Genomic DNA, 26,374 nt, shown 5'->3' with positions numbered 1-26,374 from the left:
TTTGGAGAGATTGGAAACCCAAATTGGTCTACACGGACAAGTTCTGGCCTGGTTTAGATCTTATCTGTCGGAAAGATATCAGCTTGTCTCTGTGGATGGTTTGTCCTCTAACAAATCAACTGTACATTTCGGTGTTCCTCAAGGCTCCGTTTTAGGACCACTATTGTTTTCACTATATATTTATACCTCATGGTTATGTCATTCGGAAACATAATGATAACTTTCACCGCAATGCTGATGACACACAGCTGTACATTTCAATGAAACATGGTGAAGCCCCAAAATTGCCCTCCCTGGAAGCCTGTGTTTCAGACATAAGGAAGTGGATGGCGGAAAATGTTCTATTTTTAAACTCGGACAAAACAGAGATGCTTGTTCTCGGTCCCAAGAAACAAAGAGATCTTCTGTTGAATCTGACAATTAATCTTGATGGTTGTACAGTCGTCTCAAATAAAACCGTGAAGGACCTCGGTGTTACTCTGGACCCTGATCTCTCTTTTGACGAACATATCAAGACTGTTTCAAGGACAGCTTTTTTCCATCTACGTAACATTGCAAAAATCAGAAACGTTGTGTCCAAAAGTGATGCAAAAATATGAATCCATGCTTTTGTCACTTCTAGGTTAGACTACTACAATGCTCTACTTTCCGGCTACCCGGATAAAGCACTAAATAAGTTAGTGCTAAACACGGCTGCTAGAATCTTGACTAGAACCAAAAAATGTGATCATATTACTCCAGTGCTAGCCTCTCTACACTGGCTTCCTGTTAAGGCAAGGGCTGATTTCAAGGTTTTACTGCTAACCTACAAAGCATTACATGGGCTTGCGCCTACCTATCTTTCCAATTTGGTCCTGCCGTACATACCTACACGTACGCTACGGTCACAAGACGCAGGCCTCCTTACTGTCCCTAGAATTTCTAAGCAAACAGCTGGAGGCAGGGCTTTCTCCTATAGAGTTCAATTTTTATGGAATGGTCTGCCTATCCATGCGAGAGACGCAGACTCGGTCTCAACCTTTAAGTCTTTATTGAAGACTCGTCTCTTCAGTAGGTCCTATGATTGAGTGTAGTCTGGCCCAGGAGTGTGAAGGTGAACAGAAAGGCACTGGAGCAACGAATCGCCCTTGCTGTCTCCGCCTGGCTCTCTCCACTGGGATTCTCTGCCTCTAACCCTATTACGGGGCTGAGTCACTGGCTTACTGGTGCTCTTCCATGCCATCCCTAGGAGGGGTGCGTCACTTGAGTGGGTTGAGTCACTGACGTGATCTTCCTGTCTGGGTTGGCGCAACCCACTTGGGTTGTGCCGTGGGGGAGATCTTCATGGGCTATACTCAGCCTTGTCTCAGGATTTTAAGTTGGTGGCTGAAGATATCCCTCTAGTGCTGTGGGGGCTGTGCTTTGGCAAAGTGTGTGGGGTTATATCCTGCCTGTTTGGCCCTGTCCGGGGGTATTGTCAGACGGGGCCACAGTGTCTCCCGACCCCTCCTGTCTCAGCCTCCAGTATTTATGCTGCAGTAATTTATGTGTCGTGGGGCTAAGGTCAGTCTGTTATATCTGGAGTATTTCTCCCGTCTTATCCGGTATCCTGTGTGAATTTAAGTATGCTCTCTCTAATTCTCTCTCTTTTCTTTCTTTCTTTCTTTCTTTCTTTCTTTCTTTCTTTCTTTCTTTCTTTCTTTCTTTCTTTCTTTCTTTCTTTCTTTCTGTCTTTCTTTTTCTCTTTCTCTCTCTCGAAGGACCTGAGCCCTAGGACCACGCCTCAGGACTACCTGGCCTGATGACTCCTTGCTGTCCACAGTCCACCTGGTTGTGCTGCTGCTCCAGTTTCAATTGTTCTGCCTGCGGCTATGGAACCCTGACCTGTTCACTGGACGTGCTACCTGTCCCAGACCTGCTGTTTTCAACTCTCTAGAGACAGCAGGAGCGGTAGAGATACTTTGAATGATCGGCTATGAAAAGCCAACTGACATTTACTCCTGATGTGCTGACCTGTTGCACCCTCGACAACCACTGTGATTATTATTATTTGACCCTGCTGGTCATCTATGAACATTTGAACATCTTGGCCATGTTATGTTAGAATTTCCACCCGGCACAGCCAGAAGAGGACTGGCCACCCCTCATAGCCTGGTTCCTCTCTAGGTTTCTTCCTAGGTTCTGGCCTTTCTAGGGAGTTTTTCCTAGCCACCGTGCTTCTACACCTGCATTGCTGGCTGTTTGGGGTTTTAAGCTGGGTTTATGTACAGCACTTTGTGACATCAGCTGATGTAAGAAGGGCTTTATAAATACATTAGATTGATTGATTGATCGTGGACAGACTACCTAAACATACCAAATTACGCAAGATTTTAGTTCTGGCTTAAACAAGATTTAATAATGAATGGATTGTATGTTATCTATGATAAGAACATCTGCTAAATGACTAAAATAAAAATATAAATGGAAATGTCACAGATTCCCCCCCCCCTCCCCCCGGAACTGCTGCTCATTCCGTGCAACCAGTTCCGGAGGTCTACGTCACTGGCCTTCTAGGCGTCACTGAACTGTTTCATTACACACACACCTGATTCCAATTCCCCTGATTAGTAATTCTATATATGTGCCCTCTGTTCACCATTGTCTTGTCGGTTGTTGTTCCCCTGTGCTCTGTTGTTTCGGCTTTCGTGCTGCGTGTATTGTTGTGCACTTGTTATTACGGGTCTCGTCCTGTGTATTGTTATTACGGGTCTCGTCCCGTGTATTTATTAGAGGTTTAACCTCGCTCTTTTGTTTGGGTTACATCAGTGTGTTTTTGTATGCGTGTTTGTTTTGGGCTTCGTCCCTGTGCCTTTTCATGGCATGTATTAAACCCCCCTATTACGTATTCCTGCTCCAGTCATTTATCCGAAGTGACAGTACACCCATTGACCTGTTACATTTCACTGTTTCATTGAAATTATCTATATTGAGACATGATTAATCCAATAGTAATTAAGCTGAGCAATGAATCCATTCAGCAAGAGAACAACAAAAGAGAGATAGAGAGGAGCCAGGGAGAGAGGAGAGATAGAGAGATGAAAAGAAAACAAGAGAGGGAAAGATGGAGAGAGAGAGAGAGAGAGAGAGGGTGAGAGAATGAGAGAGGGAGAGAATGAGAGAGGGAGAGAATGAGAAAGATAATGAGTGAGAGAATGAGAGAGAGGGAGAGAGAGAACAACAGAGAAATAGAGAGATGAGAGAGAGAGAATACAATGAAAGGGATGACGGATGGAGGAGAGGATGGAGAGAGCATAAAGGAAATATAGAGAGAGTGTGGGCATGTCTCAGTCCGCCTCACTGATACCTGTTAATGTCACCCTCAAGGCATCAGGGAGGATTGAAGGAGTAGACACACACAGGATTGGAGGCGTTGATTCTCACCATTCCCAGGGGATTCAGCCATGATAATTAAATCCGTGGGAAACAACGATAATCCTTTTCCTCAGGGGATTGAACCGTCAACTCCTGCTCCTCAGCGGTGATGAGTGCCAGTAGACTAGAGATAGGAAACACAGTGAGGGAAGCCAAGGCTCCAAATAACCAGTGACTCACAGTAAAGCCTTCCAGTTCTATTTTTTTCCAGAATATCTCATGAGAAGAGATGCTACTGTATGTACAATCTGACAGGAGCATAAGACAATTTGGGTTATTTCCTTCACATTGTCTCAAGGTACCTGTCATCCTTGGTTCTGAACTGTACTGTTCAGTACTGACACAATCGCCCTTTTAAGCCTGGTCAAATGGAGGATCATTCTGGACCTGTATGAGAGGCCCTCAGCTTCTGCAGGCCAGGAAGCTATAACACCAGGGAGGATCTCAGCTGCTGCAGGCCAGGCAGCCATAACACCATGGAGGATTTCAGCTGCTGCAGGCCAGGCAGCCATAACACCATGGAGGATCTCAGCTGCTGCAGGCCAGGCAGCCATAACACCATGGAGGATCTCGGCTGCTGTAGGCCAGGCAGCCATAACACCATGGAGGATCTCAGCTGCTGCAGGCCAGGCAGCCATAACACCAGGGAGGATCTCAGCTGCTGCAGGCCAGGCAGCCATAACACCAGGGAGGATCTCAGCTGCTGCAGGCCAGGCAGCCATAACACCAGGGAGGATCTCAGCTGCTGCAGGCCAGGCAGCTATAATACCAGGGAGGATCTCAGCTGCTGCAGGCCAGGCAGCCATAACACCAGGGAGGATCTCAGCTGCTGCAGGCCAGGCAGCCATAACATCAGGGAGGATCTCAGCTGCTGCAGGCCAGGCAGCCATAACACCATGGAGGATCTCAGCTGCTGCAGGCCAGGCAGCCATAACACCATGGAGGATCTCAGCTGCTGCAGGCCAGGAAGCTATAACACCAGGGAGGATCTCAGCTTCTGCAGGCCAGGCAGCCATAACAATAGGGAGGATCTCAGCTGCTGCAGGCCAGGCAGCCATAACACCATGGAGGATCTCAGCTGCTGCAGGCCAGACAGCCATAACACCAGGGAGGATCTCAGCTGCTGCAGGCCAGGAAGCTATAACACCAGGGAGGATATCAGCTTCTGCAGGCCAGGCAGCCATAACACTATGGCCATTGTTACCTGAACCTGACAGAGTAGAGGACCTCCCCACTCTACTCCACTGAACTAACAATACAGCCGCTCCCCTTTTAATAAACAACTGATATTTATTCATCTCTTCCCCTCTCTCTGTTGTCAAAAAGGCTTTACGGCGAAAGCAAACGATGCGATTATCTTAGGACAGCGCCCAGCATACCAACACATGAAAATCAGATTTCAACCCGCCAGGCGCAACACAAAAGTCAGAAATAACGATTTAATTAATGCCTTACCTTTGAAGAACTTCTTCTGTTGGCACTCCAATATGTCCCATAAACATCACAAATGGTCCTTTTGTTCGATTAATTCCGTCGTTATAGCTCCAAAATGTCAATTTATTTGGCGCGTTTTATTCAGAATAACACCGGTTCCAACTCGCGCAACATGACTACAAAATATCTAATAAGTTACCTGTAATCTTGATCCAAACATTTCAAACAACTTTCCTAATACAACTTTAGGTATTTTTTTACGTAAATAATCGATAAAATTTAAGACGGGATAAACTGTGTTCAATACGGAATGAAAACAAGGTGGAGCGTGCTTTCAGGTCGTGCACCCCAACCACAACTGTACACTAGACTCGACCCTCGTTCTGAACAGCAATACTTCTTCATTACTCAAAAGAAAAACATCAACCAATTTCTAAAGACTGTTGACATCCCGTGGAAGCAATAGGAACTGCAAGCAAGTGCCTTAGAAATCTAGATCCACATAGAAACCCCATTGAAAATACTGTCACCTCCAAAAAAAAATCCTGGGTGGTTTGTCCTCAGGGTTTTGCCTGCCAAATAAGTTCTGTTATACTCACAGACTGAATTTTAACAGTTTTGGAAACGTTACAGTGTTTTCCATCCAAATTTACCAATTATATGCATATGGGGTAGCTTCTGGGCCTGAGTAGCAGGCAGTTTACTTTGGGCACACTTTTCATCCGGACGTGAAAATACCGCCCCCTAGCCCAAAGAGGTTTTAAGATGAACAGATTAGGTAGGCAGTTTCATTATGTTGACCTCCCCACAGTTCATTGGAAGAGGAAGTGTAAACTCTAACATATTCTATGAGCTAGAAATGTATCTTAGCAGTGAAGAGAAAATCTTTCTGCAACTCTACACAGTTTGGCATGGAGCTGTGAGCAGTTTTAAAGCCAATTTCCTGCAATTTGTCTATGCGTTTGTCACGCCCTGACCATAGAGAGCCCTTGGTTCTCTATGGTATAGTAGGTCAGGGCGTGACTGGGGGTGTTCTATGTTGTCTATTTCTATGTTGGGGTGCTTGGTATGGTTCCCAATCAGAGGCAGCTGTTTAGTGTTGTCTGTGATTGGGGATCATATTTAGGCAGCCATTTCCCCACTGTGTTTTGTGGGATCTTGTTTTTGTGTAGGTGCCTGTTTGCACTTCACTGTTTCACGTTTCGTTTGATCATTTATTGTTTTTGTATTTTGCTGAAGTTTCACGTGATAATAAAGATGTGGAACGCTACTCATGCTGCGCCTTGGTCCAATCATTACGACGATCATGACAGCGTTTTGACATGACTAATGCTGTTCCTCTGCTCAAACATAACAAAATCAATATGCCCTGAATGCCCGCTTTTTTAATTTCTTTATTCTCCCGGACTGTCTAGCTTTTATTTGGTTGTTAGTTCTCAGAGATGGTATTATTAAAATGTATATAAGCTCAGCAAAAAAAGAAATGTCAATTTTCAGGACCCTGTCTTTCAAAGATAATTCCGTAAAATCCAATTAACATCACAGATAAAACGCAGTTGACAGTGATAGGATGTAGTTCATTATCTTTTCTGCATTCTACCTGGTTTTGTTCCTTACTCTGAAACTGTTTTTACATCCCAAAAATTATAGAACCTAAGAACTTTTAAAACAGAAAAAACCCTGTAATTAACTCCGGTGACTGTAATTTCCTCCATATTAAAGGGGTCGTTTGAGATTATGGCAATGAAGCCATTTATCTACTAGCATGCTAACTAATCCTGTAAACTTCCAGTCATTGTGCTAACCCTAGTTAGCATTGGCTCGTGAAACAACCTCTAACATCCTTCATACTGGACGCAGACACATTAAAATGGTATCCACGATGGTATTCTGTGGCAGCTAGCAATATCCATACAAATAAAATAATTGTGGACCCCATGCAGTAGCTCCCTGGACCCCATGCAGTAGCTCCCTGGACCCCATGCAGTAACTCCCTGGACCCCATGCAGTAACTCCCTGGACCCCATGCAGTAACACCCTGGATCCCATGCAGTAGCTCCCTGGACCCCATGCAGTAGCTCCTTGGACCCCATGCAGTAGCTCCCTGGACCCCATGCAGTAACACCCTGGACCCCATGCAGTAGCTCCCTGGATCCCATGCAGTAGCTCCTTGGACCCCATGCAGTAACACCCTGGACCCCATGCAGTAGCTCCCTGGATCCCATGCAGTAGCTCCCTGGACCCCATGCAGTAGCTCCCTGGACCCCATGCAGTAGCTCCCTGGACCCCATGCAGTAGCTCCCTGGACCCCATGCAGTAGCTCCCTGGACCCCATGCAGTAACTCCCTGGACCCCATGCAGTAGCTCCCTGGACCCCATGCAGTAGCTCCTTGGACCCCATGCAGTAGCTCCCTGGACCCCATGCAGTAGCTCCCTGGACCCCATGCAGTAGCTCCCTGGACCCCATGCAGTAGCTCCGCGGACTCCAGTTTGAAAACCCCTGGCATAAGTCACATAATGAAACACTGGAATGACTGACTAAGATAATGTATGAATCAGTCTGAGAGGATTTACCAAGTTTAGCCAGAGACGGATTCCATCCAATCTTACCCTTTCTTTCCCTAGTCTATCCAACCTGCTGAACCATTATTTACCACAGCAGGTAATGTTGCAAAGTTATGAAACAACATAGCACCAACATCATGAATAAAGACAACTTTAACCGGTTGTAATCTAATCTGTTCTCTGCACTACTTCTACAAAACCAGTATACAAACAGGAAATTAAGTGATTCTGCCATCCCGTACCAAATTTTACACACGCAAGGCACAATCCCTCCAAACACAGTTCTACCCAGATGAAACCCTCTGTGAGAGGAGGAACATTACAAATTAGTGAAAGGAGCTTAGAAAAAGAAGGGGGAGGAGGGGGCTCATGGCTATGCAAGCTGTCTCAATTCCCAATGACCAGAAACACAGGTTACATAAACCAGCCAGTCACAGTGTGGTGTCTGTCTGTTCCTAGGTCCTGTAATCACTGTTCAACACAATGAAGACAACAATAGAAACCCCACATGCAGACACTGTTTGGTTTTTGTCTCTTGATTTTCTTCATTGAGGACCTTTGTTACTGTTAAGTTCTCATGCCAGGATGTAGAGAAAACGACCCGTTCATTTCATTAGTTTCATTCATTCATTCCGATCCTGTCCTGAGACATGGTTCTGTATGTTCTTACATGATCTCTGTAGAGAGTCCAGTGTCCTCCCCCTTCTACAAGCCAAGCGCCCACAGCAGGCAGATCAGTCCTGTGTGGGCTCTAAAGCCCTGTCTCTCTCTCTCTCTCTCTCTGGAAGTTAAACAGATTTATTTCACAGTGTTAAATAAAGCCAGTATCTAGCGGCAGTAATCTTGGTGCCAGGGAATGAACCTTGTGGTGAGATGTACAGGATTTAAAGGGTTTCAGTCATCTTGTAGTCCCATCTATGAATCTGGTCCCGCTGTGGTGTGTCTGGACATTTCTGAGAAGAAGAGGCTTATTGTTTCTAAACGTACTGCACTGTCATTATAATGATTACATTTCATTCCACCGTCACCATTATCACAAACACACAGACAGACAGACAGACAGACAGACAGACAGACAGACAGACAGACAGACAGACAGACAGACAGACAGACAGACAGAAAGACACACACACACACACACACACACACACACACACACAGACACATACACACAGAGGCAATGCTGATCTGATCCCTCAAAGCAATATATTTTCCCTCTAATCACTTATCTGTCCTTTCTGTCACCTCCAGCTTCACAAATGAATTATTTCCACTTTGTGTTAGTTTCTCTTGACATGATCGCAGATGACATGATGACATGATCACATGACATGATCACATGATGAAATTATGAAATGATGACATGATCACATGATGACATGATGACATGATGACATGATCACATGATGACATGATGACATGATGACATGACATGATCACATGATGACATGATGACATGATCACATGATGACATGATCACATGATGACATGATGACATGATGACATGACATGATCACATGATGACATAATGACATGATGACATGATGACATGATGACATGATCACATGATCACATGATCACATCATGACAGGATCACATGATGACAGGATCACATGATGACAGGATTACATGATCACATGATGACATGATGACATGATGAAACGATGACATGACATGATGACATGATCACATGATGACATGATGACATGATCATATGATGACATGATGACATGCACAGTGTAGCATGGAGAGGAACCAACCAAGGAATGAAGGCTAGCTTCTGAAATGTATAAAAAATAATGTTACTGCCTTCCCCCTCTATAGCAGTTGTGTACTTAACATGGCCTGGCATGACTTTAGTCCAGAGTCAGTGAGCTGAGGGGAGATTAATGCAGAGCTAAATCAACACAAACCCAACATGCAGATGACAGCAGGAAACAGGGTTAGTGTTATTCCCCTGAGATGGACTCATTCACTAATTTCATGGATCATTTTTCTATTAGATTGATTTCCCTCTCCATGGATATTCTGAGTATAATTCTGTGTTGCAAACCAGCTTGCTCCTCTGTCCTTGTATAGATAAAAGGAGAACTGAAAGTTCCGCTTCAAGAACAGGAAACTATAAAGATATGTGCTTATCACCCAATGCTTCGGAACTCAGACTGTCTACACTGCGCTGTTTAACACTCTTATTCTCCTGAGCTCAGAAAAATAAACAAGCAAATCTTTATTTTATAATATCCACCACAATGGTTAGCTAGCACTGAATTCATCAGTGTTTATGTCCAAGCCCCCCCCAAAAAGGAGGAACCATCATAGCTTTTGAAGTACCTGGTTAAAAACAGATTGAGAAATGCTGCGGTAGCCCACTGTGAACTTCCATTCGTACTGTAGTGTGGCTGGCTGGCTGACTCCCTCCACTGCTGAACGACATCTGGCCTGTCTGACTGCTGCTATCCTCTGGCCTGTCTGACTGGTGCTATCCTCTGGCCTGTCTGACTGGTGCTATCCTCTGGCCTGTCTGACTGGTGCTATCTCTGGAAGGATGGGCTGGAGGGAGATACAGAAACAGGAAGGAGGGGCTGGAGGGAGATACAAACACAGGAAGGAGGGGCTGGAGGGAGATACAGACACAGGAAGGAGGGGCTGGAGGGAGATACAGACACAGGAAGGAGGGGCTGGAGGGAGATACAGACACAGGAAGGAGGGGCTGGAGGGAGATACAGACACAGGAAGGAGGGGCTGGAGGGAGATACAGACACAGGAAGGAGGGGCTGGAGGGAGATACAAACACAGGAAGGAGGGGCTGGAGGGAGATACAGACACAGGAAGGAGGGGCTGGAGGGAGATACAGACACAGGAAGGAGGGGCTGGAGGGAGATACAGACACAGGAAGGAGGGGCTGGAGGGAGATACAGACACAGGAAGGAGGGAATGGAGGGAGATACAGACACAGGAAGGAGGGGCTGGAGGGAGATACAGACACAGGAAGGAGGGGCTGGAGGGAGATACAAACACAGGAAGGAGGGGCTGGAGGGAGATACAGACACAGGAAGGAGGGGCTGGAGGGAGATACAGACACAGGAAGGAGGGGCTGGAGGGAGATACAAACACAGGAAGGAGGGGCTGGAGGGAGATACAGACACAGGAAGGAGGGGCTGGAGGGAGATACAGAAACAGGAAGGAGGGGCTGGAGGGAGATACAGACACAGGAAGGAGGGGCTGGAGGGAGATACAGACACAGGAAGGAGGGGCTGGAGGGAGATACAGAAACAGGAAGGAGGGGCTGGAGGGAGATACAGACACAGGAAGGAGGGGCTGGAGGGAGATACAGACACAGGAAGGAGGGGCTGGAGGGAGATACAGAAACAGGAAGGAGGGGCTGGAGGGAGATACAAACACAGGAAGGAGGGGCTGGAGGGAGATACAAACACAGGAAGGAGGGGCTGGAGGGAGATACAGACACAGGAAGGAGGGGCTGGAGGGAGATACAGACACAGGAAGGAGGGGCTGGAGGGAGATACAGACACAGGAAGGAGGGGGCTGGAGGGAGATACAGACACAGGAAGGAGGGGCTGGAGGGAGATACAGACACAGGAAGGAGGGGCTGGAGGGAGATACAGACACAGGAAGGAGGGGCTGGAGGGAGATACAGACACAGGAAGGAGGGGCTGGAGGGAGATACAGACACAGGAAGGAGGGGCTGGAGGGAGATACAGAAACAGGAAGGAGGGGCTGGAGGGAGATACAAACACAGGAAGGAGGGGCTGGAGGGAGTTACAGACACAGGAAGGATGGGCTGGGTTGGCATGATAAGCTATGCTACAGAACTCTACTGTGCTCACCGGTTTGGGATTTACTTGTGGTGATGACAGCGTTTTAATCTTGAATTGAACAGTGACTTTACCAGCCATTTCTTTTATTCAACAGTGACGTGCTTGTCTAATGAAAACATTACAACAGATGTTGTCATAGTAACACCGATAAGTCATTTCTGATGTAATGGAGAAATGTATGAATAAGATTGTACTGAAACAGGAAACCGAGTGGCTGACAGCCAATCATTACATTTACATTTGAGTCATTTAGCAGACACACTCATCCAGAGCGACTTACAGTAGTGAATGCATACATTTCATACATTTTTTCTCTGTACTGGTCCCCCGTGGGAATCGAACCCACAACCCTGGCGTTGCAAACACCATGCTCTACCAACTGAGCCACACGGGACCATTGAATGTATAATGTAATAAAATGACAGTGAAAAAGCATGTGACTCTCCAATAATTTCACCCATCACACAACAACGTTTCAGAAGACAAGGAAGGATCCGGCAGCGAGACATCTAAAGGACAGAGTTTTTATTTTTCTCTCTGCAAGTCTGTCTGTCTGTTTCTGTCTGTCTCGCTGTCTGTCTCTCCTCCCCTGTCTGTTTCTGTCTGTCTGTCTCTCTGTCTGTCTCTCCTCCCCTGTCTGTCTGTCTGTCTGTCTGTCTGTCTGTCTCCCTCCCTCCCTACTGCCCAGTAGGGAGATGTCAGACAGACAATGCTGGAACATACTGACCCCCATAACCCTGTGTGTTTTTTCCTTATTACAGATAACAGATACAGGCCTAATCTATCTTCATCACCAGCCAATCCTCTGGCACCTCATCACCTGTCTCTCTATGGCTGCGTCCCAATAATCTCTCCTTCCTCCTGAAGTGTGCACCTGTTCACTACTCCTCACTAGTTTAAAAGCATTGGATTGGTGTAGGCATGGGCTAGAGGGAGTTTCCATATGCAGGTCGGTTCTTTTGGGGAATAGGAGAGATGATTGAAAATAATGGAGATGGCTGCCGTTTTACGATCCCGTAACCAATTGTGCTATTGTGTGTGTTTTTTGCGTTATTTGTAACTTATTTTGTACATAATGTTTCTGCCACCGTCTCTTATGACCGAAAAGAGCTTCTGGATATCAGGACAGCGATTACTCACCTCGTACTGGAGGAATTCTTCTTCAACAAGTCGGACAGGAAGGATTTACTTCAGATGCCCGACAGGGCCCTAATTCCCGTCATTCACAGGAGGAAAAGACTGAGGTATCGTGGACGACGGTCCAGTTGCCTTGTAAGGATCCGTTGCCGGTAGGGTGATCTACCTTTACCATCGGTCCTATTAGCCAACGTACAATCAATCGATAATAAAATAGACGAACTACGATCACGTAAACTCAGCAAAAAAAGAAACGGCCTCTCACTGTCAACTGCATTTATTTTCGACAAACTTAACATGTGTAAATATTTGTATGAACGTAACAAGATTCAACAACTGAGACATAAACTGAACAAGTTCCAGAGACGTGTGACTAACAGAAATGGAATATTGTGTCCCTGAACAAAGGGGGGGTCAAAATCAAAAGTAACAGTCAGTATCTGGTGTGGCCACCAGCTGCATTAAGTACTGCAGTGCATCTCCTCCTCATGGACTGCACCAGATTGGCCAGTTCTTGTTGTGAGATGTTACCCCACTGGGGAGGAATGGCCATAGCCCTCACCCTCCGATCCAACAGGTCCCAGACGTCCTCAATGGGATTGAGATCCGGGCTCTTCACTGGCCATGGCAGAACACTGACATTCCTGTCTTGCAGGAAATCATGCACAGAACGAGCAGTGTGGGTGGTGGCATTGTCATGCTGTCATCCCGCTCCAGAGTACAGGCCTCGGTGTAACGCTCAATCCTTCAACGATAAACACGAATCTGACCATCACCCCTTGTGAGAAAACAACGTAACTCATCAAGTGAAGAGCACTTTTTGCCAGTCCTGTCTGGTCCAGCGACGGTGGGTTTGTGCCCATAGGCACAAACCCACCGCTGGTGATGTCTGGTGAGGACCTGCCTTACAACAGGCCTACAAGCCCTCAGTCCAGGTGTTGACTCATCTTGGCCTCTCTAGCCATGTAGAGCTGTCGATGCAGCCGACTCACCTTGTCTCTAGCCCTGTAGAGCTGTCCATGGAGTCGACTCACCTTGGCCTCTCTAGCCCTGTAGAGCTGTCCATGGAGCCGACTCACCTTGGCCTCTCTAGCCCTGTAGAGCTGTCCATGCAGCCGACTCACCTTGGCCTCTCTAGCCCTGTAGAGCTGTCCATGGAGCTGACTCACCTTGGCCTCTCTAGCCCTGTAGAGCTGTCCATGCAGCCGACTCACCTTGGCCTCTCTAGCCCTGTAGAGCTGTCCATGGAGCCGACTCACCTTGGCCTCTCTAGCCCTGTAGAGCTGTCCATGGTGCTGACTCACCTTGGCCTCTCTAGCCCTGTAGAGCTGTCCATGCAGCCGACTCACCTTGGCATCTCTAGCCCTGTAGAGCTGTCCATGCAGCCGACTCACCTTGGCATCTCTAGCCCTGTAGAGCTGTCCATGCAGCTGACTCACCTTGGCCTCTCTAGCCCTGTAGAGCTGTCGATGGTGCCGACTCACCTTGGCCTCTCTAGCCCTGTAGAGCTGTCCATGGTGCTGACTCACCTTGGCCTCTCTAGCCCTGTAGAGCTGTCCATGCAGCCGACTCACCTTGGCCTCTCTAGCCCTGTAGAGCTGTCCATGGTGCTGACTCACCTTGGCCTCTCTAGCCCTGTAGAGCTGTCCATGGTGCTGACTCACCTTGGCCTCTCTAGCCCTGTAGAGCTGTCCATGGAGCCGACTCACCTTGGCCTCTCTAGCCCTGTAGAGCTGTCCATGGTGCTGACTCACCTTGTCTCTAGCCCTCACTAATGAAAGACTATTGTACTCCACTCTGTGCAGTGGGTCTAGGGTTATTAAATTAGCATTATATAAAAAAAACAATTTGCTTGAAGCTGATTCATAGACTGAAATAAATCCTCATTGCAATATCTACACAGACTGGAATCTAGAATAGTTCAGATGATTAGACACGCCCATTGTTGGAGTACAGTATTCCTTTTTTCAATGGCAGAATCTTAAGCACCCTGGAGGAAAGTTAAAAAGGCTTGTCTTCAAAGTTATAGAGCTACAATGAACAGTGTTTCTCTCTGGAAATAATGTTCTCTCTCGTGCAATCGTTTTGTCATACAGTAAATGTATCTCTACATTCAATGACTGCCTGAACTCTCTTCTCTGTGGATTGCGAGGCTGTGTTTCAGCCTCTCTCTCCCTCCTCAGAGATCTATTTTAAGCTTCCTTCTCTTTTCCCAACTCCTTGCAGCTACTACTGATTTGAATAATAATAATAATAATAATAGTTATAAACAGCCAGCCTCTGAAAGGTTAGATGCTAGCAACTCACACCTTCAGGTCTGTTTTGTTTTTGTTGGAACACCATTATGAGTATGATGACCTGTGTCTGGTGAGGTGTATGCTGGGAAGTTAGATGGTATTCACTATGAACCAAATGGAAGCAAACTGTCTGAAACAGGCAGGGACAACTTGGAAATGTTTTGATACAGTATGCACCGGCCCAGTAGGCCTCGTTCAGGAAAGTAGAACATTATAGAATGTTAATGTACAGTATTGAGTAGAAGAGATTTGAATATCTGTCCTTTTTAATTAAGTATAACATTTAATAAAAAAAATATACAGACCTAGTCTAGTGCCAATGGATTCATGTCAGGGGGGTTGATAGTTACTCTGTATAGAATGTAATGTTTTAGTGCCATCTGGTGTTGAAATGATGTAACTGATCTCTCCTTGTCCTAGTCTGTAATCCCAACAAGTTTCAAACTGACCACCATTGTCCCTGTTCCTAAGAACTCAAAAGGTAACCTGCTTACATGACTAATCGCCCTGTAGCATTTACATCTGTAACCATGAAGTGCTGGTCAAGGGTTTCTGGGATGATGGTGTTGATGTGAGCCACGATAACCAGCCTTCCAAAGCACATCACGGCTACAGATGTGAGTGCTACGTGGCGATAGTCATTTAGACAGGTTACCTCGGCGTTCTTTACCAACTCTCTCCCTTTAATAATTTATAGCGTTTGGAGAAAAAAAATGATACATAACGTTTGACCTTTCTCTCCAAATAAAATGAGTGAAGGCGATAACATAAAATACACAAGGTAAATTAAAAGCAGAGCAGGAGTTCATTGACAGTTAGAAGTAGTTCTGCCTTCCCATCACATTGAGGTAGAAGAGAGGCACCAAAAACATGCAAGTAACTTAAAGCAGTCTTCAGTATTTTTTGCATAACTGAAGTGGTAAGACGTGAAACGGTACAGAAATGTTAAGAACTGAAATGGTAGGTGACAAAGGGATGTGTCATCAATACTGTGAGGTAGGCGTGAAAAACAGGAGTTCTGATGGCTTTATTTTCTTACAACATTGTTAAAACAATATGACAAACCATGCTGCACAACAGGGGGAAAAAAGGCACATTTCAAAGATATGACAGTTAGGATTGCTTATGGCAGGGTTCCCCATCTGATGGCCTGCGGGCCAGATTGATGTCATTTAGCCCGCAAAGCTTACTGAACAATTGTTCTAAATTGGACATAAGACTCTAAAAAACACCAGCGAATCAGCAACAAGTGATTTTAATTTTGAACATCTTTTCAAAGTAGTCCCACGCATCAGAGAGATATGTGATCGTATTCAAATGTAAGCAAGGTTTGTAATCATGTTTCAGTCAAAATATTACATCTGGTTGGATTTCTTGCAATCTATAAATGATTTGTAATTAATGTTCTCCTGCCCCGACCATCCACAAAAAAATATGTTAAATAAAATAAAATCGGCCTGCAGCTGAATCTACATTAGCTGGTGATCCATGGCTTTTAGCATCACTTGAAATGTCTGACCATTTCAAAACGGAGTGAATATTTATTTGAATTGGTAAATAACAAGCAGAGTGTGAGAGAATAACAGCTTGTTATTGATATACATTGATCTTTTTTTTAATATAAACAAAAACACTAAACTATCCTCAAAATAACAGTGTGAGACGAAAAACACTGGTTTCTGATGAACAAAAGAAATTCACACATCTTGACAATAAACTGAGGGATGCATTTGATCGTTGCATTGTGTTGGATATACTGTTAAACTAAACAGTTACTAGTTCTGACCTAAATGTATGGCGTTCCCCCTTCCGTGTTCTCTGGGTTCAGTTTTGTACCCATTTAGATAACTTAAAAATGGACCACTTAGGAAGCCTTTTTAATAATAAATGTGGAGCTGTCAATGTTGGCAATGCGTGAAAATAAACTGTTTCCAACGTAATAAGCTACTAGAAGACATTTCTAAGCAGCATTTGCACCGAATGAGACATGCAACTTCACAAGGCGTTGGAAACGGTATAATGTAGCAACTACTTGGTTGGAGGGAATTTCGGCCCCATACCAGATCGTCTGCAAAAGAAACACACACACCAAATCTCAAAACACATAAGTATTTAACAAGTCAGAAATCACATAAGGGCAAATCTGCACTTCCACATAGTCATGCATCGATGCCAATGGTAGACAAAGTGCAAATTTGAGTCGAAGTTAGGATTCGCCCCCAGGATTGGTTAATTTGTGCAACTGCTTTGCATGCAGTCTGGAACGTATCCGATGACAGCAGGGAACTGCTGCCCAGTTAGGAAGTCATGGGTCTGACACCTAAACCCTCCTCGGCATCACCAAGGGGGTTGGCCGTCTTGTGGAAGGGCGTCTCCTTAAAGATGAACCAGCAGTTACCACCCCACAGTATTAGGTTGAGGAATCCAAAGATCTGCCATAAGAGGAGGACAAAAACACATCTTAGTCAAGACAAAAACCATGTTTCTTAGTAAGGAAGAGTCACATTTCTCAATGGCAATGGCTCCATGTTACAATTTGTTGAAAATGAATTGAGGCTATATGTAATATACATGGATTGAACTCTGCAGCCAGAATGGAACTCGGTTCTCAAGCGAAAACTCAGGTTGGCATGTAAAACTTGTTTTTGAGTTGAGTTCCCAGGGTGATTTCCCCAATTCCACCCATGTACAGATAATTCAGGTGGTACTGTATTATTGGCCCTCTGGGTATCAAATCATTATTTTATTCAAAAATAGTGTTATTGCATGACACAAATAATTTTTCCAACAATTGTTTACACAGATCACTTTACTGTATCACAATTCCAGTGAGTCAGAAGTTTACATACACCAAGTTGACTGTGCCTTTAAACAGCTTGGAAAATTCCAGAAAATGTAATGGCTTTAGAAGCTTCTGATAGGCTAATTGACATTATTTGAGTCAATTGGAGGTGAACCTGTGGATGTATTTCAAGGCCGACCTTCAAACTCAGTGCCTCTTTGCTTGACATCATGGAAAATCAAAAGAAAATCAGCCAAGACCTCAGACAAATAATTGTAGACCTCCACAAGTCTGGTTCATCCTTGGGAGCAATTTCCAAACACCTGAATACTTACAAACAATTGTACGCAAGTATAAACACCATGGGACCACGCAGCCGTCATACCGCTCAGGAAGGAGATGTGTTCTGTCTCCTAGAGATGAACGTACTTTGGTGCGAAAAGTGCAAATCAATTCCAGAACAACAGCAAAGGACCTTGTGAAGATGCTGGAGGAAACGGGTACAAAATTATCTATATCCACAGTAAAACGAGTCTTATGTCGACATAACCTAAAAGGTCTCTCAGCAAGGAAGAAGCCACTGCTCCAAAACCGCCATAAAAAAGCCAGACTACGGTTTGCAACTGCACATGGGGACAAAGATCGTACTTGTTGGAGAAATGTCCTCTGGTCTGATGAAACAAAAATAGAACTGTTTGGCCATAATGACCATCGTTATGTATGGAGGAAAAAGGGGGAGGCTTGCAAGCCAAAGAACACCATCCCAACCGTGAAGCATGGGGGTGACAGCATCATGTTGTGGGGGTGCTTTGCTGCAGGAGGGACTGGTGCACTTCACAAAATAGACATGACAAGGAAAATGTTGTTTCAATATATCCACATCATCTCAAGACATCAGTCAGGAAGTTAAAGCTTGGTCGCAAATGGGTCTTCCAAATGGACAATGACCACAAGCATACTTCCAAAGCATACAACAAAGTCAAGGAATTGGAGTGGCCATCACAAAGCCCTGTCCTCAATCCCATAGAGAATTTGTGGGCAGAACTGAAAAAGTGTGTGCGAGCAAGGAAGCCTACAAACCTGACTCAGTTACACCAACTCTGTCTGGGGGAATGGGCCAAATTTCACCCAACTTATTGTGGGAAGCTTGTAGAAGGCTACCCGAAACGTTTGACCCAAGTTAAACAATTTAAAGGCAATGCTACCAAATAATAATTGAGTGTATGTAAACTTCGGACCCACTGGGAATGTGATGAAAGAAAAAAAAAGCTGAAATAAATCACTCTACTATTATTCTGACATTTCACATTCTTAATTCCCTAAAACAGGGAATTTTTACTAGGATTAAATGTCAGGAATTGTGAAAAACGGAGTTTGAATGTATTTGGCTCAGGTAATTTCTTTCTTTCATCACATTCACAGTAAACTTCCGACTTCAACTGTGGTGTGTTGGTGATTAGATAGATTTCTTTTTTCTATCCCAGCCCCTGTCCCAGCACGAGGCCTTTTGGTAGGCCGTGAAATTGCAGAGCGCCAAACTCAAAATACAGTATTATAAATATTTAACTTTCATAAAATCACAAGTGAAATACATCAAAATAAAGCTTAACTTCTTGTTAATCCAGCCAAGGTGTCAGATTTCAAAAGAGCTTTAAGGCAAAAGCAAACCATGCGATTATCTGAGGACAGCGCCCCGCATACAAATGACAAATCATTTTTAAACAGTTGCGACACGAAAGTCAGAAATAGCGATATAATATATGCCTTACCTTTGAAGATCTTCTGTTGGCACCCCAAAAGGTCTGTTACAAAAGGACCATTTGTAATGTTCGATAAAGTCCTTTGTCGTCTTTACCGGCGATAAATAACCAAGAACGCGCTTTCCTCCACGCGCTTGGAGACACTACAGCTAAAATGGGAGCCACTTAGAAAAACTACAACTTCTCCCTCATTTTTCCAAAAACCAGCCTGACACTCTTTCTAAAGACTGTTGACATCTAGTGGAAGCCCTAGGATCTGCAATCAGGGAAGATTTCACCCCATTATAAAAGTACCAGCCATTGAAATCAGTGGTATGCTGAAAATATATTTTTTGGGGATGGTTTGTCCTCGGGGTTTCGCCTGCCATTTCAGTTCTGTTATACTCACAGACATTATTTTAACAGTTTAAGAAACTTTAGAGTTTTCTATCCAAATCTACCAATTTGCCTGGGAACTCAACTCAAAATCTACCAATTTGCATATCCTAGCTTCTGGGCCTGAGTAGTCGGCAGTTTACTTTGGGAACAATTTCCATCCGGAAGTCAAATTACCGCCCCCTATTGTGCTTAACTGAATTGCCTAGTTAAATAAAGGTTAAATAAAAAATAAATGTGGGGCTGTTTGACTTCCAAAGGCCCTGGGAACCTTGGTATGATACATGGCATGATGGACTCCATCAAGTACCAGGAGACTTTAGACCAGAACCTGTCTGCCAGGAGTCTAAAACTGGGTCGATGTTGAATCTTCCAGCAGGACAACGATCCAAAGCATTCCTCCAAATCCACACGAAAATGGTTCACTGACCATAGAGTCAAGCTTTTGCAAAGGACATCCCAGTCCCCTGAGCTAAACCCCATTGGAAACCTGTGGGGTGAGCTGAAGAGGAGAGTCCACAAGCGAGGACCAAGGACCTAGAGAGTTTCTGTATGGAGGAATGGTGTCAAATCCCTTCCTATGTGTTCTCCCACCTCATCAAAGATTCTAGGAGACTACTCAGAGCTGCTATCTTGGCAAAGGGAAGATGTGTTCTCCCACCTCAAACATTCTAGGAGACGACTCAGCGATATTGTCAAAGGGAGGGGGGCACAAAGTAGAAAATTCAGGGGTGCCAATAATTGTGACATGCATGTTTTGTTTTTTTAAATATAATAATTATTGGTTGATGACAAAACATGTTTGAACAATTTTAACTCAATTAAAATGTTAGATTCATATGATATTTTGAGTGTAAGATCAAGCTGATCAACAAATACTCCCCCCCCCCCCCCCACAGACTTTTGTTCATATTTATCTAGGGTGCCAATAATTCAGGAGGGCACTGTAAGTAGCCACCATTAATAACACTACAGGTAATAGCCTACCACAGAGGAGTTGAGTCGCCCCATGTGAGGCACTGCTCCTGGTGTGCACTTGTTGCCGACGTCCTTGCAGGTGGAGATTAAGCCCACCAGGTTAGAGGGGCTGGTAGCCCACTTCACGTCGGTCAGGCCTTTACCCCAGGCAGAGGAGGACACCAGCCACAGGAAGGTAAAAGCTGCTGTCACCAGCAGGTCCTGTTGAAAGGACAAGAGACATTGTAAATAAAAGTATATAAAATACAGGTTCAAGAGGAAAGTTGGAACATAAATCAGACAAACACGCAGACAAACAGTATGTAAACGGCCCATATAAAACAACCTCACTTGGTAACAGCTTACTCCTGCATCCCACCACCAAATAATTAGTCGTCACGCTTTTTCATTTGAATCGTTATGCATCTGATTGGGTGAAACTTGAATTAGCGAAGCAGAAAACGTCAAAAGATTTGAAAGTATTTGATGTTCGCTTGATTCAGCACTTTTGGAACTAATCTATTGCTTCCATTGTACTGGGCAAAATAAATCAAATGCACCTCAAATATCTGACAACGTACTTGACCCAGATCCGTTGGTCCACAAGAAACCAAAAATGTTCAACACGCGCCCCGCCCCAGTTCCAGAGGAACGCGCGCCCCGCCCCTACCCAGTTCCAGAGGAACGCGCGCCCCGCCCCTACCCAGTTCCAGAGGAACGCGCGCCCCGCCCTACCCAGTTCCAGAGGAACGCGCGCCCCGCCCCTACCCAGTTCCAGAGGAACGCGCGCCCGCCCTACCCAGTTCCAGAGGAACGCGCCCCGCCCCTACCCAGTTCCAGAGGAACGCGCGCCCCGCCCCTACCCAGTTCCAGAGGAACGCGCGCCCCGCCCCTACCCAGTTCCAGAGGAACACGCGCCCCGCCCCTACCCAGTTCCAGAGGAACACGCGCCCCGCCCCTACCCAGTTCTGGTTTTTCATTTACAGACCACTGTTAAGTGCCCTTTCTCTCGTTAAGTGCCCATCACACGCAGATGTCAAGTGTCTATAGCTATTTCATGCCACTGCTCAAGTTCTTTAGCCTTGTTGGGTTCTGAGAATATGAAATAAACTTATTCATGTCACTGAGGGAGAGAGGGTAATGTATGATGTTTACATTATGTCAGGATATGTTATTGTTAGCCATCAGGGATCCTTTGGGAGGAGAAGAGACAGTCTGGTACCAATCACCATGACAGCCGTGAGTTGGGAAGGAGTGAGCACTTTGGTGTAGAGGTCTGGTTAGATGAAGTGAGGAAGAACAGATATGACTAAGGTTCTGTCTAGCAACAGAGATGCATTGGCTGTTCAGATGTGTAGGAGGAGACTCAGCCTAGGAGAAAGGGTTAAATATCAGTGCTTTTGTGAACAAATGTCTTTGTCTAATGCAGCTGTATTGACCCTCTGGGAAGAATAAACTTGGTTTAAGCTTTCATAGTGTCCGTCGAGTTTTTACTCAGAATTAGAACCTAACAGCCTTCAAGTCATTCTATAGACTGGGATTTTGCTCAACGCCTAACATCAACACCTTCCATTCACCACTACAAAAAGCATGAAAACAATTCCCAGTTAACTCACCACAATGGGGCCGCGGCTGGTCTGCTTGTAGACGTGCTGGTAGCCCAGGTAGAGCACCAGGCTGGCGGTGCTGTAGAGGAAGGCAAACACCCCGATACAGACGTAGAACTCAGCTGAGGAAGAGTGGTCGCCTGTCAGATAAAGCTGGATAGTACTGGAGTCGTTCTTACAGGAGGGGACGCTGTATGGATGGGCCATCAGCCTGTGAGAACAGAGATATGTAGAGAGAGGGTGGTGTTCAGTAAGGAGAAAACAAAGTGAAACAGGGATGTACTACCAGAAACTGTCCAATAAGAACACATGATCTTTTGAGTGTAGAGACATGTAGTATTGGGTCATGTTCAGTAGGGAGACGTTTAGGAAATGTTTTATATCGGAGGAAAAACAGCGAAGTACTCGGCTGAGCTTGTCCAGTAAAAATATAGATTCATGTTTTGTTGCAAAACATTTTGCTTCAGTGTCCCCCGCTGAACACGACCAAATTATAACAAGCCACTTTGAACAGAAACATCACACACCCATACAATTCATCTGTTTACTCCTGTTCTGCTTACCTGAACGGGTAGTTAAAGACAGCAGTGATTTCTTGGCTGGTGCTGCGACCCTGGCACTGCACATTGATGCTCGTAGTGCCGGCATAACCAGACGTCGTAGCGAAGGCAAATATGGAGAAGATCTGCAGACACAAAGCCAAATAAGGACATGACACAATGAAATTAAAAGAAACAGTTGACAGTTTATAACTGGATACACACACACACACACCCACCCCTCTTTCTGAAATAACATTCAGTCCAAACAGTGCAGATTAGAACATGTGACTACGCTGCTCTACCAAGCAAAAAGGCAGTAACTGCTCATTTGGTCATGTCATTTTTTTGCTACATTAAATACATGCTTAATCATGTGGACAACTATCCTGCCTCTATTGTATTCAGGAGAAAGTGAGGGTCATGTTAACAATAAGTGCATAAAGTTACTGTGAAACCAAGGTAAATAAAAGCATTCTCCCTCCTCAGTTCATGCCTTTTTGCTTGGTAGGGCAGTAGGGTCCCCTGCGCTGTAACCAAGGGTAGTTTGCTTTACAGGTTCAAAGCAGTGTGTGAAGGTGTTGTGACAGGAGTTGAGCGGTCAGGTAACAGTAGAATGTTAAACAAGACATCTAGAACTCAAATCATGGCCCAGCGAGTCATAGGCTTCCCTCTCTCTCACACACACAAAATTTCCTCTACAGAAGGGCATCCTTTCCTCACAGGAAGTGATTTATCACTAGCCTATAGAAAAGCAGGAAAAACACAGTAGAGAAATCAACTAGTGGTCGTACTGACATGATGGTCTTACGCCGTAGAGAGCAGTAGTTTTTATTAACCTCAATAAAACAATCCTTTAATAAAATGCGGTACAGGATGCATGTCTAAAAACACTTCTCAAGAGACGCCACCTCACAGATGGCTGTGTAGAGCCTTGTTGTATTGATACACCACAGAGGCCATAGTATAGGGCGGTGAATACTGTAGAATAATAATCATTTACTGGTAGAATATCACATATCAGCGAGATCTAAAGGAGACTGGAGTCTGTCTTCTACATCTTGGTGCCACACTAGTCATAGACAGTCGACATGCCTTGCAGAAAATATATATTTGTTGTATCTTGTAAATGACCAGATTGCTACAACGCTTCATATTTAGTTTGCAACAATGAAGTTGTTACAGTATAGTAGTCTAGGTCGGGACATCCAAGTTGTTACATGATGAATAGGTGAACTGCAGTACATCACAACACCAGCTAGTTTCAATCCATTTCAAACCCATTCTGCTGCTATGCAGGGTGGCTGGTGACACGGTTAAAAAAATATTTAAAAAAGGCACCGTCTGCATTAGTCTGCTTAATCAGGCTGTAATACATACAGCCTGAATCAAATGACTGCAAAGTCATGCAAATGTTCCTTACAAACCAGAATGATGAATTTAATTACATTTGAACTTACTCTACAGGTTATCTATGCATTTTAATACTTCATTTGAGACAAATATCCACAGGAAAGTATTGTTTGCCCAACTTTTTCGAGTGACGGTACTGAAGTTGACATTTCTCTAACCTTGACCATGTAAATACCTGCTGATTTAAGTTAGCATGCATGCATCGCGTGCACACGTTTGCTCGTGACTGAAGGTATGTGCACAAGACGGAAGTACATGCACACAATGCACACATACTAACCATACCTTAGTGAAACAAACTGAAGCCAGCGGGTGTTTACTTGGTTTTAAACATGTTCCAGGTGAAACAAATTTCAACGTCCATACCAGCACTCTAAAAATAAAGTTGGGTAAACATAACAATGCTTTCCTTTGGATATTTTGTCTCAAATTTCAGCCATCTGGACAAAACGCAACAGACAACCGGTAGAGTCATTTCAAATGTAACTGTATGTAACAACCATCTGACTTGTAAGAAACATTTACACGAGTTTGCAGTCCTATTTTCACGCTGTATATACCAATTTAATTATGTATTACAGTCTGATTAAATCAGACTACCACTAGACAGACCTAGCACTACATATTTAAGAAAAAGAAAACAAAAAAAACATTAATTTCAAGGCATTGAAGTTGTCCCCATAATATGCCAGATAACATTACATGACACATAAGGGTCATTGGACTAAAGGCATCTTCTGTAGAGGGGTGTTTTAAGAGCCAGACACTGAAACTGAACATTATCACATACGGCTTGCGGTACGTTTTTTTTGTTGCTGCATAAGAACCTTATCTTTCATGTCAGCAAGGAATTATCCAATTTTCTTAAAAACGTTCAATTGATACACACCTTTATTTAACTAGGCAAGTCAGTTAAGAACACATTCTTATTTACAATGACGGCCTATCCATCATTGCTTAAGAGTACATTTGGGCTACATAGACTAATAATTAGTATCTAGAAAAACAAACAAACTTACCCATTCGAGCGCTCTAATAAACGCCAAGGGCTCTTTCAAGGGTCCCAAGTCCAGAGTAAATCCTGAAGTCTGAATATTCTTTTGATATTCAAGAAAACAGAAAAAGGTAAACAGTTTATTAGTTAACTAAGTAGACCGAGCTGCGTTGTCATTCGAGGATAGGCATGCAACCAAACACACAAATAGAAATACCACGCAATCCTTTTGCGCAATAGAAGAAAATGTAATTTAGCAAACATAAAGACTTTTTTCAGACGCTGTTTTTACCTGGGATATCCCGTTCATTGTTCCACTGTCGCAAGTCAATTTCCTCCAACAGTATGCAGTACTTTCTCTTTAGACGATTGTTGGTAGGTGGGAAAAAAATTGGATGACTTGCTTGGTAATTTCAGAAACTTATGTCAAACTTTTTTTTTCTCCAAGTGAAGAGCGCTGCACACGTGTTCACCGACGTTCTTAAAGAGACACGTCCACCTAATTGTACTCATTTGTATTAACAATAATACATCCATACAAAAGATACATGGGGAACATACAGTACCAGTCAAAAGTTCGGACACACCTACTCCTTCCAGGGTTTTTATTTATTTGTACTATTTTCTACATTGTAGGATAATAGTGAAGACATCAAAACTATGAAAAAGCATATGGAATAATGTAGTAACCAAAAAAAGTGTTTAACAAATATTTGAGATTCTTCAAAGTAGCCACCTGTCACCAGCCACCCTGCATAGCAGCAGAATGGGTTTCGAATGGATTGAAACTAGAAGACTTGGTTGATCTACTAGGACAGGTTCTCAACTGGTTCAAATCATACCTCTCTGAGCGGTATCAATTTGTTCAGATGGGCAACAATTCATCTGAATGCTCCAAGGTTTAATGTGGCGTTTCCCAAGGTTCTATGCTTGGACCCCTTTTATTTTCCTTGCACATGCTACACCTTGGTAATGGTTTTACGTAAGCACAACATGCACTTTGATTGCTACGCTGATGATACCCAATTGTATTTATCTTTTAAAACAGACAATGCTTTACAGTCAGCCCGCTTTGTGACTTGCATCACAGATGCCAACCCAACTTCTTGCTTTTACATTCTGATAAGACAGAAATTATGCAACCTGGCCACAAGAAAGTTACAAACAAAGTGTCAGACCTCACGCTCAACATTGATGGTTGCCTCATTACCTTTGACCCCGGCCTAACTTTTGAAAACCACATAAAGAGCACATCCAAAACAATTACCATCTCAGGAACATTTCC

At 44.4% G+C, this 26,374-nt stretch overlaps 1 protein-coding gene across 1 annotated transcript; it reads right to left on the bottom strand.

The window, feature by feature from the left end:
* Nucleotides 1–15,670: 15,670 nt before the first annotated feature.
* On the bottom strand, nt 15,671–25,652 carry LOC106572864 (synaptophysin-like protein 2). The gene is made up of 6 exons (XM_014147407.2): nt 25,382–25,652; nt 25,115–25,192; nt 22,707–22,828; nt 22,153–22,354; nt 20,567–20,758; nt 15,671–17,094 (listed from the first exon to the last, which is right to left on the bottom strand). Exons 1-6 carry the CDS (start codon nt 25,397–25,399, stop codon nt 16,960–16,962), a joined length of 747 nt encoding a protein of 248 aa, XP_014002882.1. The 5' UTR covers nt 25,400–25,652; the 3' UTR covers nt 15,671–16,959.
* Nucleotides 25,653–26,374: the final 722 nt, after the last annotated feature.

This window comes from Salmo salar, chromosome ssa15, assembly GCF_905237065.1.
Source record: "Salmo salar chromosome ssa15, Ssal_v3.1, whole genome shotgun sequence".
Taxonomy (NCBI): Eukaryota; Metazoa; Chordata; class Actinopteri; order Salmoniformes; family Salmonidae; genus Salmo; species Salmo salar.
Note: the sequence above shows the minus strand (reverse complement) of the source record. Positions and strands in the feature narration are given on the sequence as shown.

What these genes read in the sequence shown, in the direction of transcription:
- LOC106572864 (XM_014147407.2), bottom strand. An exon ending in TTATTAGAGCGCTCGAATGG is followed by an intron (nt 22,829 to 25,114) that starts GTAAGTTTGTTT and finishes TTGTGTCTGCAG; the next exon opens with ATCTTCTCCATATTTGCCTT. An exon ending in GTCTTTAACTACCCGTTCAG is followed by an intron (nt 22,355 to 22,706) that starts GTAAGCAGAACA and finishes CTGTTCTCACAG; the next exon opens with GCTGATGGCCCATCCATACA.